We start from the raw sequence: 21,002 nt of genomic DNA, 5'->3' as shown, positions 1-21,002 counted from the left end.
AAAAAATCAAGAATGATTTAGAGACTATAAGGAAATAGGGCAGGGTAGAAACTTTAAAGCAAGACTAGAGGTTGGCAAACTATTAGCCCTGGGCCAAAGCTTGTTTTTGTAAATAAAGTTTTATTGAGACACAGTCACACCCACTCATTTACATATTGTCTCTGGCTGCTTTAGAGCTCTAAAGGCAGAGTTAAATACTTGTAGCAGGGACTATATGGTCCACAAATCTGAAATATTTTTTATCTGACCCTTTATGAAATAAGTTTGCCAGCCACTGTTACAAACCAATGAAAGGGTTAAGAAAGATGAGAACATGTTTTGAAATGATAACAGAACAATAACATTGAGGATTAAGTGGAAGGAAGCGTACTCATTGTCTATATCAAAGTACCACTTACATTGCAAAGCCTAACCAGGAGAAAGAGGGGCTCTTAACTGATCATTGGAGTTGTTATTCAGTGGGTTTTGAACAGTTCTGATTTTCTTTAGAGTTTTTTACGGTTAATTCTATTAGCTAAGGCTTCCACACCAATCTCAATTTAAGCCGACCTAATATTCCTGAGACTAGAATGGAACGTTGATGATTTTGAGAAGCTCTTCCACGAAGTCACTTTTACTACCGTATACATTTGGGCAAGTGGGTAATCAGCTTAGTTTTACTAGATAGCCCTAGCCACGTGGGTATAGACAAAGAATGAAAAGTGTTTTCTCGAGTTATAGGAAGCCAGATTCATAACCATCCGTCACTTGCTTGGGCAAGTCACTGATAAACTCTGCAGAAAAATAACAAACCGTGTGTCCCTGCAACTCGGCTGTTGAAAATGAGATTCTTTCTCTGATTGATGTTAGCAGAGAGGCTTGTAAAAATGCATTCCCAGCTGATTGGTTCAGAAGGTGTCGATCTCGTGCCGTTTCATGACCTGCAGACTACATGCCAGATGCATGTTTGCTTTTTATAAACTAACAAAGATGAATGATGAAATTTGAGCATTCCTCTTTGGCCAGCTGTACTTCCTAAAGGAAGACACTGTGGGGATATTATGGGGGACAAAGTTGGGGGGGGGGAATTTAACCCTTAATTACCAGATTAATGGAGATAAAATATAATGTTTGGAAGTACTTTCACTATTAAGTAGTTTCTACTTATGTTAAAAAACGAACGTAAGGGAAAAACCTGTAAGAATATAAAATATTTGTGTGGAATTACTCTCCCAAGCATATGCACACCCCATTCTAAATCCATGGAGTCAGCTCTTAGATACATCATAAAACAGATTAAAGATTCCTCATGAAGTCTCAACATATGATCATGAATTGTTACTGAATGGGGTTTTTAAAATTGTTTTTTGAAGCTAAAAATGATTTAGGGGCAATAGGTCAACCATCTACGATTTTAAAAATCTGAATCTTCATAACTATGCTTCTATTTCTTTGAGACAGATGGAGAAAAATGCAATATATTGCATTATTATAACATATCCTCTTGAAAAATAAGCCTCTTTCATAGTTTCATCTTTCTTCCACTAGAAATATTGAAGAATATTTAGACATTTTTTATCTTTGTGGCCTTTTGGCTAAGAAAGCAATATTTTGATAAATTTCTATGAAATTTCAAAGCTCAGTTTCATTTGACTTTCTTAAACATGATTTTAAATTTTTGTCAAAGAATAAATATACAGTTTCAAGTAATTAACCCATTTTTTAGAAATATAAGAGACATTTACATGAAAATGTAGCTATAATTTAAAAAACTATGTAATAAGATCTACTTATCAGAAATTCTGACTCATACATTTTCATGTCAAATTATGGTGTCAAAAAGTTAAAATAGTAATGTAAAAAGAGTCCAACACCATACATTTAATTCCAATATTTACGTATTAAGCCTTTTTTTTCAACTATAAGGGAAATAGTGAGATTTTTAGTTAATGTCTCTGGATAAACTGTATCTCGTTCAGTTTCAAGTGACAGAAAGGCCACAACCCAAACAGGCTTAAGGAAGAAGGCAATGCTTTGGCTTCTAGAACTGAAAAGTTCAGGAGATCAGGGTCAGCTTATTGCAAAAGCCCCAAAGGTGTCACTATGACCTGTTGTCTTAGGTCTCCAGCTCTTGACTTTGCCTCTTCTGGGATGACTCCGTTCCCAGACAGGTTCTGCTGTAGTGGCAGCAAGAGGGATGCAGCAACCCTGGCCTCACAGCCTTACAGCTCCAAGCCTGGGGGGATGGGAGCTGATGGGGCTGGATTGCTTTTTAGATAGTTCCTGAAATTCAATCTGGCTTGACAAATTAGATCACATGTACATTTCTGAACCAAGCACAAAGGGAAATATGCACGTAGACTTGAGAGTTGGGGAGAACTGGGTACCCAAATGAAAGTTCAGAGCTGTTGCACAAACAAGGGGGAATGAGTGTTAGGAGAAACCACAAGTGTTGACAACGTTCTTCAGGTGGGAGCCAGGCTCCTCATCTCCTGTTTCTTACCTTATCTGTGTCGTTGACCTAATTCTAGACTGGGCAATATAATTCAATTTAGTCTGTTTTCTTTTGTCTCAGTTTGCTGTCAGATAATGAATGGGCAAGCTTATGTTCTATTAATAAGAGTAGCCTAAAGCAAAAAGAAAAAAATGACTAGTGTGGTTTTTCTAAAAATAAAAGTTATTTCAAAACACTTGTGTAAATAAAATATATAGGTCAGCTAGATATTTTCAGCTGAGTTTGCCATAATAGGGTCACACCAAGACCTAAAACTTAGGTGTGAAGATTTTATAATGATTTTTTGTCTATTCTCCCAAAGGTAATTAAAGTCTTCGGAAACTAATGTTTTTATTAATCTACATTGAGAAATGAAATTGCCAAGCAGATCAAGCTTCATGTATCAACTGGTCACTGAAAAATGACCTTAAAGGATAACGTCATCAACCATCATAACCTGACTCTTATCTGCTAATGGGATGGTTTAAATGTTTCAAACAAAATTCTTACATGGGGCATTGAATGTAGTTTCCTTCTGATATTCCTGGAGAATGCTCAGGAAGATTCTACCCATTACTCTTGTTATGTCACCAACAGTGTAGGTCCATTTTTAGTGATAGGTTTCTTATCATTTCCAATATTATGGCCTATTTACATTAGCCACATTTTTATTAACATCTGCTTTTTAAAGGATGTGTATTAAGAGCTCAGGTTCCTGTTTAAAATATGAGCAATGCCTTAATTTTATACGGAAAACACTTTACCATCCCTGGGAAAATGGTTTCCTTGAAAGGTGGTTGGCTAATCTCATTCATTATATGTTACTCTGTCTATGTATTTCACGGACTTTCATATTCTGACCTTTTCCCAAATTTTAGATGGGGGAACAGACGGTTAGTGGAGCAGTCTGAACACACGCAGTATTTACCAATTAAGTCCACCGTTGTGTATGGGCACAGCTCATGGCACGTCAAAACAGTTACAATAGTAATATCAGAGCTCAGTGATCACAGGTGACCATCACAAATATAATAATAATGGAAAAGTGGAGTATCGCGAGAAATACAAAAATGTAACAGAGACACGAAGTGAGCAAATGCTGTTGGGAAAATGGCACCGATAGACTTGCTCCACACGGTTGCCACAAACCTCCAATTTGTAAAAAACTCAATATCTGTGAAGAGCAATAAGACGGGGTCTGCATGTGATGGATTGTTCTAAACAGTCATTTTTTATTTTTTACTCAGAATCAACATTATATGATTTTTTTTCAGCCATCTTCAATCCAAACATTTACTGTCTATGAAAGCAACTACAGGTATTGTATTTCATTTGGTTTCAAAAAATATGCCTCCTAGAAATGACTACCAGATAGGGGGAGCGAATCATTCGATGTGGAAAAAGCCAGTCAACAAACAAAACGTGCTCTACATCACGGCAGAAAAAGAGGAGTTCTCTTACTGGTTTCCGTTTCTGTCTACAGATGGACTCATTGACTGCATGGATCCTGACTGCTGTTTACAGAGTTCCTGCCAAAATCAGCCCTACTGTCGCGGATTACCTGATCCCCAGGATATCATTAGCCAAAGCTTACAATCACCATCTCAGCAAGCTGCCAAACCCTTCTATGACCGAATCAGTTTTCTCATAGGATCTGATAGCACCCATGTCATACCCGGAGACAGTCCTTTCAATAAGAGGTTAATGCAGCTTTTCCTTACATGGACTTGTAGTGATATTATCATCAGTGAGGAGCCCTTTATATGAAATGCTGATGACTGTGAATTTGAGGAAAGTGCTTTCTTTAAAAGGCAGTTTCTCCTCGTTTGGCACATCCTTCACCAAACTTCGCATCTCAAGCATTTTTGACATAGTTCCCATACTTGGTCAATTTCAGTACCTGAACCATAACAGGACATCCCATTAAGGAGTCAATAAATCTTCATAACTAGTTGATTTTTGTTAGCACAGTTGGAAATGTTTCAAAAGAAGCAATGAAAAGACTCCAAAAGGCAAAACAGAAGTGCACTTTTTTTTAAGCTGAGCTCACTAAATAATATAAATTATGAAATAATGTAATGGAACTGCTAACGGCATGGCAGTAAGATTGCATAAGCTGTTGGACTGGTGCTTTGCAGAGCAGTAATGACCCGAAAATAAACCAGTAAGTGAAAGCAGGTGTCTTGTGTCTCACTGAGCAAAAGAAGATGATTTACACAAGAACTCCTGGTTCTGCAGCAGTTTAATAGCATTAATGCAGTTAGACCCAGCAGTTGATTAAAAGTTGTTTCACAAATGTTCCTTATTGCCTGCTTAAATCTTGTACTTTTTGGTCCCTGTAGATTTCCCAATTGCCTTGGAATTTATTGCAAAGTATACGTTCCTTCATGCAAGCACCAGGTATATGACATGAAAAAACTGCAGCTTATAATTTTAAAACTTCATCTCTAAATTATTGGTCTTGATAACTCTCCAAAATCCAGATTGCAATGAATTAAAACCCCTGGTAAACACCAGACATTTCGAGAATGTGGATTACAATGAATTAGAAGGAACATTGTCTTGGGAGTATTTCAGGTCTGGTTTCTGTGAATACAAGTGCATACAGTAGTGTTATTTTATCCTTAGATTGAATTATCTCTACATCATGATAATGTTGGCCTGAAAAGACAAATGTTCATTCTAGTTCTTCTACTTTTCCCACAGCCTTGCATCCGTCATCAGAGGCCAAGTACTAACTGCTGATGGAACGCCACTTATTGGAGTGAATGTCTCATTTTTCCATTACCCAGAATATGGATATACTATTACCCGCCAGGATGGAATGTAAGTTAATCCCAACACCCTGTCTCTGTTTGAAGTATTTTAAGTATTAAAAACTAGGCATGCTTGGGCTTCCCTGGTGGCGCAGTGGTTGAGAGTCCGCCTCCCGATGCAGAGGACACGGGTTTGTGCCCTGGTTCGGGAAGATCCCACATGCCGCGGAGCGGCTGGACCCGTGAGCCATGGCCACTGAGCCTGCGCGTCTGGAGCCTGTGCTCCACAACGGGAGAGGCCACAACAGTGAGAGGCCCGCGTACCGCAAAAAAAAATAATAATAAAAACTAGGCATGCTTGTGTCACCCAGCATGTTTTATTGTCCCTTCTAATATGGAAATGCAACAACTTTTAGACTCCAGAAATCTGTGACAGTACATGGTGGCAGAAATTTAAAGTTATATACTCAGATAGGTCTTTAAAAGTTGATTTCATTTCCTAAGGCATAATAATAGTGTTGTGGTTTTATAGGAGAATGTTCTTCGTCTTAGAAGATTCATGTTAAAATATTTGAAAGTGAGATTTTGTAATATCTACAACTTACGCTCAGATGGTTCTGGAAAAGGAGTAGATAGGTAGATAGATAAAGCAAATTTGGAAAAATGTTAATAAATTAGTAAATCTAAGTTAAGGGCGTATGGATGGTCATTGTATAATTCTTTTAATATTCCTGTAGATTTGAAACTATTTCATATAAACATTGGGAGAAGAAGTTTTTCTTTATAAAGCATATTGATCTGGGGAGGTGAGTGACTGGAGTTGCATGAGATCCAGATAATTCGCTAAGCATGTCTTGTTTTTTCTTAGGTTTGACTTGGTGGCGAATGGTGGGGCTTCTCTAACTTTGGTATTTGAACGATCCCCGTTCCTCACTCAGTATCATACTGTGTGGATTCCATGGAATGTCTTTTATGTGATGGATACCCTAGTCATGAAGAAAGAGGAGAATGACATTCCCAGCTGTGATCTAAGTGGCTTCGTGAGGCCGAATCCTATCATTGTGTCGTCACCTTTATCCACCTTTTTTAGATCTTCTCCTGAAGACAGTCCCATTATTCCCGAGACACAGGTAGGATATTCTAGCAGGCATTGCTTTTATATAAACCATTTTCAGATCATGGGGTTTCCAAAGAATGTTTTTACAGGATTACAGAATTCCAGTGCTATCCTAAATAATTCTATAGAATGACATATAGAATGTGGTGTGTGTATGTACAAGGATAGGTATTTCTATAGTAAGATATCTAGTTATTCCTTAAAGATCTGTTAAAAATACTTTTTCCTCAAGCTATATCTGTATCTTGTATTAATTGTAGCCAAATGGGAAAACAGCTTAAGCTCGACAGCTAATAATGCCTTTGCTCATGTATTCATTCATTGGAAAAAGGTTTTAGTGCCTGTACCTGACCTCCTAACTGACACTGTACCAAGTGCTACTGTACATGGTCATTACTCTCAATATTTTACTGCTTAATGATTATTGTAAGCCATTCTACATGTGATAGAGATTTGAATGAAGAACTATGGAAGTTCAAAAGAGAGGTCAGTTCCCAAGGAAGCCGAGGAAAACATCACGGAAGAGGCTGGCCTTCAAAGGGGGGAAAGGATATTCCAGATAGAAGAAAATGTGTGAGCAATAGCATGGTGGTAAAAACAAATGCTGTTGTATAAAAACTGGTGAGCAATTTAAAGGTGGAGGACACTCATGGGGAAAGACTGGGGCCAGATAATGAATGGCCCAGAAATACCATACAATGGATACCTTGAATTCTTTAGATGACATGGAACCAGGGGGCCAATGTAGATTTTTCAGCATTTCTCTAATGCTAACTCAAGTGACAAAATGCATAAAATAATAGAAGGAGACAGATCAGTGAACAGAATAGTATTCACTGTACTTCCATACACACCCAGCACCCCGAGGCAGAGGGCCCACCAATCATACTGGTTGTGGAAATGAAGAAGAGGGAATGGATTAGACAGATCTGGAGGTAGAGCTGGGAGGACGTGGTTTCCGCGTGTTTAACCAAGTCAAGGATGGAGCTTACAGATCAGGCAGCTGGCGAAAATCGGCTTAATGGTTGGTTTTTCCGCTCGGGTTAGATTTACTTTTCCCACTAATGCAAAAAATATGGTCAAATTAAATTACCAGGAGAAACACGTTTTAATGAACTAAATTGCAGATATTTGTTCCAGGGAAATAGGCTAATGATGACAAAGACAGTAATCCGTTATTAAAATTAGGAATAACACACGATATTTTGAAATACAGAAGTAACTCCTAGAAGACCACAGAAATATATATTCATGAAAGACTGCCTTACCTATGGAAAACCTATCAAATTTATGTGAAATTATTTTGGAAATAAATTATATGCCTGAGGTTTCAATCACTTATATTTTCAGGGCCATTCAAGAGTCACAAAATCTATTTTTCAAACTAACCCACTGGTATTTCACCCCAGTGATATAGAACAGTGAGTTCTGTTCAGATGATTCACCCTGTACCCTACAGTCCTACAAAAGTACTGTCGATCTTAAACGTAAGGGTGTCCCTAAGTCTAATAGAGCTCTAGAAAGTTTCTGTATCTTCATAAACTATTTTGCTTAAGACAGTCTGTGTCTGAATTCAGTCAGCATGGCTGGTAAGGAAAATGCCAACTGTAATAAACTGGTGTGTCTATTACAGCATAGCAATGCCTTCTTCATCTGCCAGATTGCATCACATCCCGCTTCCTGCCAACACTGACTCACAGGCCGAATGGAAGTTTGTTTAGCCCCTTCTTTTGTTCTACTTCCAACCGCGTGATTGTTTATATTGAAAGTGACAGCTACACCCTCAGTAGCATGGGTTCTACTTAAGTTATTAAAATTTGTATGACAGGGCTTCCCTGGTGGTGCAGTGGTTGGGAGTCCACCTGCCAATGCAGGGGACACGGGTTCGAGCCCTGGTCCGGGAAGATCCCACATGCCACGGAGCAACTAAGCCTGTGCGCCGCAACTACTGAGCCTGCGCTCTAGAGCCCGCAAGCCACAACTACTGAGCCTGTGCTCTAGAGCCCACGAACCACAACTACTGAGCCCGTGAACCACAACTACTGAGCCCACGTGACACAACTACTGAAGCCCGTGTGCCTAGAGCCCGTGCTCCGCAACAAGAGAAGCCACCACAATGAGAAGCCCGCGCACTGCAACAAAGAGCAGCCCCCACTCGCTGCAACTAGAGAAAGCCCGCGTGCAGCAACGAAGACCCAACACAGCCAAAAATAAATAAATTTAAAAAAAAATTTGTATGACAGATATACATCATTCCTAACCGTTTCACGTGAGAGGAACTGGAAGGAGGAGAAACACTACTGAACACGGAATCGCTATTCTAAGATTTTTCTAAGCGAAAAAGTAGTCCTTTAAGTCTGAATAATGAATATTCATAGAGCAGTATGAGACAGCCTTTGAGAATGCTATTTAATTCTTAGTAGAGAAAGTGGTGAGTTCCTGGGGTAGGTTCTTAAACATAGATAGTCTTGCACTTTACGGTAGATGTCGTAAGCCTAGGACGAGCTATTATTATTAAACAAACTGATAGCATCACTAGTAAGTAGAATCTGAATTGTTTGGATAGATTTTATACACAATGTAACATAAATTTTTCAAAACATTTAAATAATGTTTTGGCATAATATATTTTGCATATGTCAGGATAAATTTGTTGGCATTCGTTGACCAAGGCACAGCGATGCGTACATTGTGGGGTTAAGACTTTGATTTTTTAAATTTGTAAAGGAGATGATTCTTATGCAGGTAATTATGTTAACTTTTTACACTCGTTTCAATTCAAAAAGTATATATGGAGTGTCTTTTGCGTGCATTCAACAACACATTAGTTGTTCTCTGGGGGAAAATTTACGCAACTTGAAACTATTAGTTCATGTACCATCATATCAAAAATCAGTGGTGAGTTGAAGCTCAGTGTTTAACTAATTATGAGTATGTGCTATTACCTTCCAACATGAATATGGAATTTGCTACAATTTAACCCAAATGAATTGGTCTGTTTTGCTATCATTCCTGCCTTTAGGAGTAGGTTTAATCCCTGAATGAGCCAGCTGGCGTGGTCCAGATCTTTGGCCTGGACCACATTGCTGTGCTGAGCTAACCGTCTTACAAATGTCTGCTCTAATTCTTCAGGGCCATAGGCGTGAAAGATGGGTTAGTGAGAATCCACAGTGACCATAAACTAACGAGTCATTGCATGTCAGCCTGCTGGAGCAGTCACAGTATTTCCTGTATGAGGGGTAGCACCTGAGCTGTGATTAACTCAGAATAAATGACAAGAAGCTTTTAGGAGAAGAAAAATTGGGCTGGCAGAGGAGTTATTTTTAATTATTGAATAAGATAACATCTCAAATGCATGTTTATGATTAGTGACTCTTTAGGGTCTTATTTTAGTTGCTTGGCTCCGTTCTTTTCAATGCATTTTACCTAATAGCCGTACATGATCACCGTTTGCTTTCTCCAACCCTAGGTACTCCATGAAGAAACCACAATTCCAGGAACAGATTTGAAACTTTCCTACCTGAGTTCCAGAGCTGCTGGATATAAGTCAGTACTTAAGATCACCATGACCCAGTCCGTTATCCCGTTTAATTTAATGAAGGTTCATCTGATGGTAGCTGTAGTAGGAAGACTCTTTCAAAAGTGGTTTCCTGCCTCACCGAACTTGGCCTATACTTTTATATGGGATAAAACAGATGCTTATAATCAAAAGGTGTATGGTCTATCTGAAGCTGTTGGTAAGTCCCATGTAAATATATATTCTGAACTGAAAACATTGTCTTGAAGTCAGAACTAACATAAAATGCATTTTGTGACACGTGAAAATCCATGGATAAGCAGAGAGGAAGACAGTAAGGTTGCCTAGGAAAGTGATAAGCTGGTTTGTTTAAACCTACCATGGGGAAGAGGAATGTACTCCATATGATGAAAAGGAGAAAGCATCCATTTTTCTGGCTGAAATTATATCTTAGAAGAATGTTCTCAATGAGATTTCAGGCTGCCATGTCCTTCTTTTCATGTTTTTTTCCTTATTGTGTCCCTTCCTTTTTTCGTTTCTTTTTTTCCTTTATAATTTTATTTCGTTAGCTTTCCTTATCCTTTTTTTTTTTTTTTTTCCGGTATGCGGGCCTCTCACTGCTGTGGCCTCTCCCGTTGCGGAGCACAGGCTCCGGACGCGCAGGCTCAGCGGCTATGGCTCACGGGCCCAGCCGCTCCGCGGCATGTGGGATCTTCCCGGACCGGGGCACGAACCCGTGTCCCCTGCATCGTCAGGCGGACTCTCAACCACTGTGCCACCAGGGAAGCCCTTTCCTTATCCTTTTTTTAAAATATTTTCAGTATCTAACAGCTAGTGTAGTTTCAACTCATAATGATATATTTTTTTTCATAATGATATTTTAACATGACATCAGACAACATTTGTGTCCAAAAATTATTCCAGCTCTTCTGACTGGAAGAAATAGTCAACTCAGTGGAATGATATTCTTAAAACATCAAGCTAGTTGTTTCACTGCATGACTGGACAATGCAATCAAAGTTTGACCTGTTGAGGTATGCATAGTGTAGCTCCAGGCTCAGGCTCAGAACATCAAAAACTAAAGGAAAACATGTGTTTTGTTCTATTAGCTGTTACCTGAAAATATGGTAGACATTTTATTCTGAAATTAATATATAATTTGGACTGGAATTAGTTCAAATCAGTCAGATAATTGCCACTTCTCCCTTCACTTTGTTCTAAATTTTAAAACCCACGTTTCATTGTGAACTCTGAAGTTTTCCATTTGTAATTTGTTCGTATTAATTTACTGCTAGTTTTATTGCTCGTTCCTGATAACATATGAATATGGTGTCATAACCTGGCTATCTTTTTGCTATATTGAACCTTATTTATAAATATTTTCCATAACTTAATACTCTTGGAAACTAAACATCACTAATTATTCAGACAGCAAACGTTATTTTTAGTTGTTATCATCTGATCAGCATTCGGGGCTGATTTATCGGATCTAATGATTCGCCCAGTTACCTGATCTGAACTTCATTTTGTGCTGTGAACCCCTTGTGATAAGTGGGAAAAAATACTAGTTTTCTATTAAGGCAGTACAGAAATAATATTTGGAGATCACTTTTTAGAAAAACACCTTTTATGTGATCAAATCTTCTCATATAAAAATAGACTCTGCTCACAAATAAGTGGAAATACAGTCTCAGAGCACATCAGTGAAAAAAGCAGTTTTATCAAAATAATGAAATAAATTCCATTTCTGCCTGTGTTTGGGAAGATGAACTGTGACTTGTTTTGATTCTAGTGTCGGTTGGATACGAATATGAGTCGTGTCTGGACCTGACTTTGTGGGAGAAAAGGACCGCCATATTGCAAGGCTACGAATTAGATGCTTCCAACATGGGCGGTTGGACATTAAATAAACATCACGTATTGGACGTTCAGAATGGTAAGATCTTGTTCACAGATAATATTACTCACCTTCAAATTGATTAAACTGCAGCAATATTTTATCCCATGCATGCTGTAGGATCAGAATTAGTAGGGGGAAAAAAAGTGTATTTTCAAAGACTATAAAAGCCTAAAGTGGGAACTACATAATACACGTCACAATGTTCATATGCTCGCCACCAACATAGTTTTCCCAGGAAGTCAGTGAGTTGATCCAAAGTGCTTTAGGGAGGTTTACGAAAAATGAAGGGAGGGAGATTTTTTTTAAGTAAAGAAAAAATAAAATGCCAAGTGACTTTACCAAAATGTTTCTAGTAGATCTTAATCCTTAAGTAATTAGTCTGTTCTCAGTATCTAGATTATTTTTCAGTTCTTCTTAGACTGTATTTGAGGGAAAAAACTTCTCCCACTCAAATTGGGTTACATATACTGTCATTTGACTTTGCAAGTAATCTAGAAAAAAAAGCAAGAATCAAGAGTATTATGTGTTGTAGACCTTATAAGTAAATATGCTCTGAAAAAACATGTCAGATCTCACAAACCAAAAGAGATAAATTATTTGCAAAATGTGACCCGCTTCATCTCACAAAGAATATTATTTACATTAAACAAATTCTGTTGTCTTCGCTCTGTTTCTAACATTTTACCCACATGCTGGCTACATCTCAGATAATGTATAGGTGCTTTGCTAGAAAGACAGAATCCTAAGGTAACTTGCTGTCACCTCCTATCCTGAACCATATACCATGCTAGTAACTCTCTGCCCTTCTCTTACGAATAGCCAGAGGAGAATTCAGTCTTGTCGAAATAATCTAGCTTTTCTCTTAGCAGAGGTTTCTGAGGTTCAGAATGCCGAATTGAGCATGCAATACAACTAAATATTTAACTATGATTAATGGCCGCTTTTTCAGACTAATGTTGCTTTGATATTGATTCTTTTTGTAAAAAAAAAAAAAAAAAAAAAGTGTGTCGGAGTTGGAGAGGATACATTTTAAACTTTCCAAACGTGCTAAATCTAAAACAGTTTCCAGGCCAGTGCTTGAAAATGCTGGGCCTCACCTCCAGAAGAGAATCGTACTGAGCCAATCAGTAGTAAGAAAAAGACAAAACAGAAAGACCGTTTGCACCTTTCCTAGTTTATACCGGTGCTAAGCTCTCCTTCCTTTCCGGCTGTGTCCTGGACATCAGGTTTTAGTTCACTTTGCACCTCAGAAGGTTGGGAGCAGAGCCGAAAACTAGTGCCACATGCAGCACATGCTTTGGAGACGTGGGGCGTCCCAACCCCAGAGGATGCTCTCTGTGCCCTCTCTGGTCATCAGCAGTGTCTGAAGCCTGCTACATCAGTCACGAGGTTTAACCACGTCTTTCAAAATGCAAAACCATGTGGCTGCCATGCTAGGAGCGGCTCTCAATTAAATTCTCTACAATTATGTTTCACGTGGTTTGACATATTGCTATATTCCTCCAGTTCTTTACCAACAAAATGGGAGGAAAAACCTCTCCACATGCATTTTAGTTATTATGAGAACATGGGGTAAAGTTCATAACCAGTTCGCCACAGGATTTCACCCAAGAGATTATGAACCAGTAAGAAGAGTACAAGCAAAGAACTTGAGGAAAGCCCGTACCTGATACTCAACACTCAGTGTCATATTCGGGAGGATTAAGAAACGCATAGATATTCTGCGTGTGGATATATATAGTAAAAATAGGTACAGTCTGCCAGAGAATAATGTATAGTTAATTTTTTTTTTTTTTTTGGCTGTGTTGGGTCTTCGTTTCTGTGCGAGGGCTTTCTCTAGTTGCGGCGAGCGGGGTCCACTCTTCATCGCGGTGCGCGGGCCTCTCACTGTCACGGCCTCTCTTGTTGCGGAGCACAGGCTCCAGACGCGCAGGCTCGGTAGTTGTGGCTCATGGGCCTAGTTGCTCTGCGGCATGTGGGATCTTCCCAGACCAGGGCTCGAACCCGTGTCCCCTGCATTGGCAGGCAGACTCTCAACCACTGCGCCACCAGGGAAGCCCTTAATTTTTATTAAGATATCAGGTCAGATGTAAAAACTGGGCCACACCAAATTCCGTCCTCCAAAAAAATGGTTATAAATTATAAAATAGATATTATTTTAAAATGCAAGCTAACCTAATTCACAGAGAACTGATTGTGATTTCAGATTTTATCCAAGAGCAGTTTGACAAGTAGTGGCTTTTCAAAGTGACGTGTGTCTAATTGAGTAAACAAAGTGATTTGTAATCATGACAAGGTGGATGAGCTATGGAAATATATTAAGGAAGAAGAGAAGACAAAAATGTAGACAGTGACAGGTGTTTGTGCAGGCACCCTGGAACATGGAAATAAATATTCTCATGTTCATCTTTCTATTCTGTCATAATAGAGGAGAATCACGAAAGACCGATCGCTCTAAGAAATGAAGGAATAAGTCAGATGCAGTAGAGCAGTAGGCCGACTTTGTGGGACTGTCCTGATGAAAATTACAGAACTGGCTTTTCTAGGAAATTATAGTCCCGTAATTGTCAAATAACGTAATCACAGAAAGAGAGATCTTAGGGCTCATTAATGTATTCTTTGAATCTTCAAGGCAAAATGCCTTTCATCTGCTCTTATGATCCAGCCTTATTTAGATGATTTTCCCTGAATTTGAATAAACCTGTTTTATCAGTCCTGATTTCTTTGTGTAGATTGGCTATGATTATTACATCCCCCAAATAGCAAAGCATTAAAAAAGGAATCCCAGAATTCACCTAAAATGTGCTGAGCTATGAGAGGAGCATCATCATTCTGCTTTCTTCTTCACTTTAAAATTATCCCAAAGTGGGAGGAAAAAACACTTCCTCAAGTTTCCTGTTTGTACTTTCATGGGATTGATTCTTCTAACAGTATATCTGTTAAAAAGTATAAACAACGGGTGTTTACAGAGAATAACACATTGAGAAGGATCTTGAATGCATATGGAACAATAACAGCTGACCATCCAGTTACATCAGAGCAAAATGGAACCAGTGATCTATGTATAAAAATGGTAAATGAATAGAGTTAGAATCTCCACTCAAATCCAGTTTCTAACTATGAAAATATTTATTTGGGATTTTCTCTCAGGTTTTCATTGCAGACCGAAGTAGAGCAGACTGGCATTTTGTCATGTCTAAAAGCCCAATTCACTCTACATTGTAACTGCCCTTCCCAATTTTGTCATGTCTGAAATCTTGAGTCGTTGCATGCACATGCATTCTCAGGGCAGGCTGAAGCGTAAGCAAGAAGGATACTCTTCAGCAGTATAGTAGTATGTTGGAGGTTTGATATATATTTCCTACCTCTGTTTCCTATAAAGTGTATTTAACTTTTTAAAAATCAGTGATAAACTCATAAAGAAGAAATTCATATTTACGGTGCCCATTTTTATTAGTTGGATTAATATAGAATGTTTTCGACATCCTGTAACAATTAGGCAAACTTGCAGTTCCCTAAAGAACATTGTGTAGAGATGGTTCTCAAACTCGGTTGCACATTAAGAGCATCTGGAGAGTTTTAAAAAATCTCAGTGCCAAGGCTGCACCCCAAATCAATTAAATCAGCATCCCTCAGGGTGAGATCCCAGCATCAGTAGTTTTTACAGCTCCCCTGTCAGTTCCAATGTGTAGCCAAGTTTGAGAATCACTGATGTTGAGAATTTGGGTTTTTAAGTTTTCTTGTTAGTCCTTTGTTTCTTCCACCAGACATTCCTTAAATCCGTAACAGACGGCATTTTTTGATGTATCCTCTGTATCTTGCCATATAATATCTTACACTAGGTAACTGAATGGAGTTCTTTCCAAAAGCACTTTAGATGACAGTTTTCCCAGTCCAACTCGAAAAGGCAGTGAATTGTGGTTTCTAGAGTGAACACGTTTGCTTTTCATCTCTGCTCCTTTCATCTTAAGAAAAATGTGTTTTCTCTCTTCTAGGTATACTGTACAAGGGAAACGGAGAAAACCAGTTTATCTCCCAGCAGCCTCCCGTCGTCAGCAGCATCATGGGCAACGGCCGGAGGCGCAGCATCTCGTGCCCGAGCTGCAATGGTCCAGCTGACGGGAATAAACTCTTGGCCCCAGTGGCGTTAGCCTGTGGGATCGACGGCAGCCTGTACGTGGGGGACTTCAACTACGTGCGGCGGATGCTCCCTTCCGGGAACGTGACGAGCGTCTTGGAACTGAGGTATGTCTCTGCGTAGCTCGGGACTTTAATCAGAGCTAAACATGCCTTTATTTAAAAAATGTTGAATCTAACGTACTGATTCATTTATTTAAACGTACCTTTCCAGTGTTTACAATTCTCCTTAGGAAGCAGTTAAATTCTTGGTTAAAGGTAAGAAAAGCCCAGCACGTATATGTTGTGCCATAAATGCATAGAAGACTATGAAGCCACCCAGCGTGTAAGCGTCGCACTGTCCCAGTGAATTCTCTGTACTCCAATAAGCCATCTTTGGAATAACCTTATGATATAGGTTGTCACTCTTTTGTTTCACATGCGTTGAAATTAAGGCGTAAAATATTTTCCTACAGTATTGGGACATAATAGCAAACCGACTAAGCCTATAACTTTCACCTAGAATATTGGATCTTCAGGTTGGGTTAACCCATCAACCACAATGCCAATAGTTAAAGTAACAAGTTGCTGTTTCTGCATTGTTCATTTAAGTGTGATTAGCAAAGTCATCCTGTTCTGTAAGTTATTTGAGGAACCTTGGCCTACAAAATTCATTTCCAGTGTTATTTCTGCTTAAGTCAGCAATTTTCCATAAAATAATTAAAATCTCAGTATTCAACTCATGATGTAGAAACCTTTTCTAACTATGCTTTTTTCTCCGCCTTTTTTTGTCTGCTTCCACCAAGAAATAAAGATTTTAGACATAGGTAAGCATCTTGCTTAAAAGTTATTGTATATTTTTGAATGTCCTTTTTACTTTTCAATGTGACTATCTGACATCGTTTTCTAAGAACATTTCATCATGAGAGAGGAAACTCAGTATCACAGAACATCTAAGGAATGAAAACTACTCAAATGAACTACTATTATACAACATCTTGCAGCTCCTGTTGTGCAATTTATATTTTCAAGTTGGCTAACAAAGTAAATTCTGTCACAAAAAAATTAGTATAATGAACATCTCTATGTAACAACAACGACAAAATCTGTAAACTTCAGTTACTGACTCTGAGCCATATAGAAGAGAACATGTGAAGCACAGCTGGGAGAGTTTACGGAGAGTAGAGTTGACCAATAGCCAGGGCAGATTCTGCTTTATTGGGCCCAAAGCTTATTCAATTTGGGGGATTCTGTTTAAGAAAAAGAATCTAAAAATAGTTTACTTTGGCAAATTTTTAAAAACATGAGATCGCCTGAATACGCTGCCAGGGCCCTCATTGGTCTTGGAAGGAGCCCATACAAGCGAAGGGGCCCTAAAGGTTAAGCTTTCTTGACTTCCTGGTAAATTCATTGCTGCTGCAGTTAAAACTGTGTGTTTAAAACCCATTTATGTTTTCCTAAGTTGAGAGAATTACTAGATTTGAGTTTTAAGAAGTAGTGTCTCCACTGACATTATTATGGAAGAAAAGACTTTCCTCGAGGCTAAGAATGATTATAGTCGAAGCAAATATATAGGTTCAAAAGTTTTCCAGATTCTGTTTGCTCTGTTCGCTTAGCTGAGAAGGTACGGGGCAAGCTTGTATAATATATGGACACTTTTGACTGAAAAACTTTCCTCAGGACAGCAAAAAAAAAAAAAAGGGAGAAAAAAATATGTTTGCAAGTAAAGCTAGCCAAAAAAAGGAAGACATATTGGATACGTTAAATGTAGTTTGGCCATTAAAATAACTAATAAAGTGATATTAGATAGAAAAATTAGTGATAATTTATGTGAAGTCCTTGAGATGAATAAATCCACATGACTCAGTTAAACTGTTGTGTAGAGATTGACAACTAGGAAATTAAAAAGTTCTGCTGAAAGATGTGTAGCTGTCGCATATCGGTATGACCAGGCCTGGTCCTAAGACCTTTTCCTAAGCTCCCCCATTGATCTTATGCTACCAGCTAATAGCCCAGCCGCATGCAAAAACTAACACGGAATTTCTCCAGACTTCTGAGCCTGCAAAGCTCTGCTTTTAGAAACCACAGCAGAATATCAAACTTTTTCTGGCCTTGCCTTCTTAGTAACTGTGGAGAAAAGAAGACAACCTGGTGTGTGCACCAACTAAATGCAAAAACACTGGAGGCAATACAGAAAGCCCATCAAAGCAGCCACCTTTTAACAAGCCGGCCTGTTCCGTGCCAGGCACGGTGCCAGATACACGGTGCTGCAGACCCACATAACAGCCCTTCCGGGTTACACAGGAACTGACAGAGGCTCAAGGAGGTTATGTATCTTCCCCAAGATACATAACTAAGAAATGGGGAGCAGAGATTTGAATGCCTCTAAAACGTGTGTTCTTTGCACTGTACCACACAGCCAGTTTTCATCTGTCCAAATGGCCAGGTTTCTATGGGCTAATGCCCTGGGTGTGCAAAGAGCTAGATTTATTTCACAATCATTTGACAAATTACCTAGAACTATCGTCTCTCTGGGAAAAAAATCTATGAGGTTAGAGCTACCTTTTTTATCAACAGTACTTTATAAAATGAACTCATTACGTACTAACGCGTGCTGTTCGTCAGTGATACTCATTGTAACCCGTCTCTCATGATTCTCCCCTGTACGTTATCCTGGCTACGTGTGGGTGCTTGCATTTCCTTTATGCGCCATGCATGTAAAATACACTGGTTTGGGTTTTAACTTGATTTCGTCTTTATTAAGTCAGTGTTAACTGATCGCTTACCATGTGCTGGGCTCTTGGACAAATTGTGAGACAAAGTCCATGCTCTCAGAACTCCCAATCTAGTAGGGGAAACAAGATGTGCATGTAATGGACTGAATCACATCATCAGTGTCGTTCTTTGACGCTTCATCACATCCGTGGCCTGTCCTGCGAGAGTAACTGTACAGGAAGGGATTCCTGGGAAATGGGAGCGTGGGTCGGAGGTTTCCCCGAAAGGTGGGTATTTGCCGTAGCTCTAAGGTGAAGTCTGCTTACACAAAACAACCAGGAGGAAGGAGGGCAGTCATGAATAAACAGGGAGGAGCCCAAGCTGACTACCTGTTGGATCTGTTTCTTTTACTTTAACCCTTGCTTCCCGTTGCTTTTGTTCACTGAAAGGATACTGTCTATACACAATGGCCTGCCCCGGGGAACCCTGCCGCTCTGCCTGAATGTTAAACCAAAGTGTCTTTGTTCAGGGGAACATCCAGACCCTGCCCACCTGCGGATGGCTGCAAGAAAGAAGAAATTAACACATCCCCTCCCCCAGGCTGGCCATTCCAGGGGATATTTCCAAAACTTGTGGCCTTTTTACTTTACTTCCTTATCTCCTCCCCGTCACTGTGCTATAAAAGAAACTGGCATCCAAAGCCCGATAAGATGGTTATTTGGGGACTGTAGTCTGCCACCTTCTCGGTCTGCGGCTTTATTAGGCTGTCATGCGGCGAGCAGAGTGAGCTTGGACTGGGTAACAAAAGAATATAGAGTAAGTCAACTTACGTGCTCAAAAGAGACGAGCGGGACATGTTCTAAGAGGAGCCCGATCCACTTCAAAGTTATAATTTTGATAATACCAAAATTACCATATTGGTAATAATGAGAGACACAGGTAGAAAGGCAGGTTAGGGTCAGAGAGCTCAGGGCCTTGGTAGCTCTAAGGAGTTCCTCTCCTGTCCTACAGGGTAACAGAGACAGTAGGGAACCATGGTCTGGTCTTGAACAAGATAGCGGCATCTCAAAGTGGCCTTTTAGGTGAATCTGGTATCAGTGTTCAGGATGACTTGAAGATCAGTTGGAAGGCTGTTACGTGAAACCACGAGATGCTACCTGAAATAGTCTGGCAAGTCATGAAGGCAATCAGCCAGTAAAATAAAGGAAGGCAGAGGATGGACACACTGTGTATGGCTGATGAAAAAGAGAAAGATGTAGAAAATAACCAAGGCTTTTGAGTTCAAGTCATCAAACAGAGGACAAAATCATTGACAAAAATAGGGATTCCCTTCACTTAGTAACTAATTTATCAAAATTGACCTAAACAAAATGACGATATTTCAGCTCATCGGAGCTTCTTCATTTAGCTTAAAAATTAAAATTCTTTTCAGGTGCTTCTTCCTAGTTACCTACCTGTATCATCTTCCTTTTGCCAGATGATAGGATCCACCTGGATTTCTCCTTATCTCCACTTTCCTGGCTAGCATAAACGTCATGAAAGGCTTAGGAGTAAGTGATAGGAAGAAAAAGAAAACTATGTCTAAATCCATGAAAATGGACAGAGAAGTCGGTTGTTAATGATTAAGTAAAGTAGGAAAAGGCACGCTTCTGCTCCTCTATGTGTGTTTCATGCCCTGTCAACAGTCTCATTAATTGGACTAATGGGGGGAAAGAATGAATAAAAATATTGAATAGTAAAATAAATATAAAAACAATAGTCTTAATATTTCAAAATATTCTGTCATACCAAATTTATTAAGTACTTGTCAGGATATTGTATCAAATCAAAGTCTCTAGCTATACTTTAATGAATAGTTATAAATACTACCGAACATATTAAACTTTTTACATAAATGGGAGCTTCTGAAATGCTTAGAAAATAAGTTTCTTTTATATATGCTGAACATTTCCTCTTACGATGTTTATAGTGTTAGTTTGCTAACAAACCCTTTTTGTAGGCAGTAAATTTTAGCTAACTCCTGTTCCAATGCTTTAAAATTCCAAAATAAAGGAAACTAAATTAATTAACTAATACCAGCCAAGGGGCATTTAAGCATGGAGGTCTAAAACTAAACTTTGTGAATTTTATATTGCCAATTAAAAGATCAAAGAAAGGGTCAATCACAGTTCTGTGAAATTGAACCGGTTAAAGTTTAGATACAAAACTATAAAATTTTGATTCAGCACTTCTCATTGACTTAATATTTAAAAATTAAGCAGGCCCAAAAATATCGCATCCCGAAACCCTGCTTGCAATAATATAAACAGTCTTTCATTAGCCAGAAAATCACAGTTTAATTTTATACATAAATGTAATTTATGCTTCTTCAGACACTCTGTGTTCCAAGTGCTGTGGTACAGTTTCCA

General features: G+C 38.9%; 1 protein-coding gene across 1 annotated transcript in view; it reads left to right on the top strand.

Moving 5' to 3' along the window:
- The window catches only part of TENM3 (teneurin transmembrane protein 3), a 434,963-nt gene that overhangs the window by 364,636 nt on the left and 49,325 nt on the right, over positions 1–21,002 (top strand). The window contains exons 13-18 of the mRNA XM_027122504.1: positions 3,957–4,173; positions 5,180–5,299; positions 6,098–6,359; positions 9,816–10,083; positions 11,656–11,799; positions 15,759–16,008. Of these exons, the coding sequence (XP_026978305.1) occupies positions 3,957–4,173; positions 5,180–5,299; positions 6,098–6,359; positions 9,816–10,083; positions 11,656–11,799; positions 15,759–16,008 (1,261 nt within the window). The remainder of the gene's footprint in view (positions 1–3,956; positions 4,174–5,179; positions 5,300–6,097; positions 6,360–9,815; positions 10,084–11,655; positions 11,800–15,758; positions 16,009–21,002) is intronic.

Source organism: Aethalodelphis obliquidens, unplaced genomic scaffold (genome assembly GCF_003676395.1).
Source record: "Aethalodelphis obliquidens isolate GAN/ISIS:26980383/991018 unplaced genomic scaffold, ASM367639v1 scaffold25, whole genome shotgun sequence".
In the NCBI taxonomy this organism is placed as follows: domain Eukaryota; kingdom Metazoa; phylum Chordata; class Mammalia; order Artiodactyla; family Delphinidae; genus Aethalodelphis; species Aethalodelphis obliquidens.
This window is presented reverse-complemented; position numbering and strand designations above follow the sequence as displayed.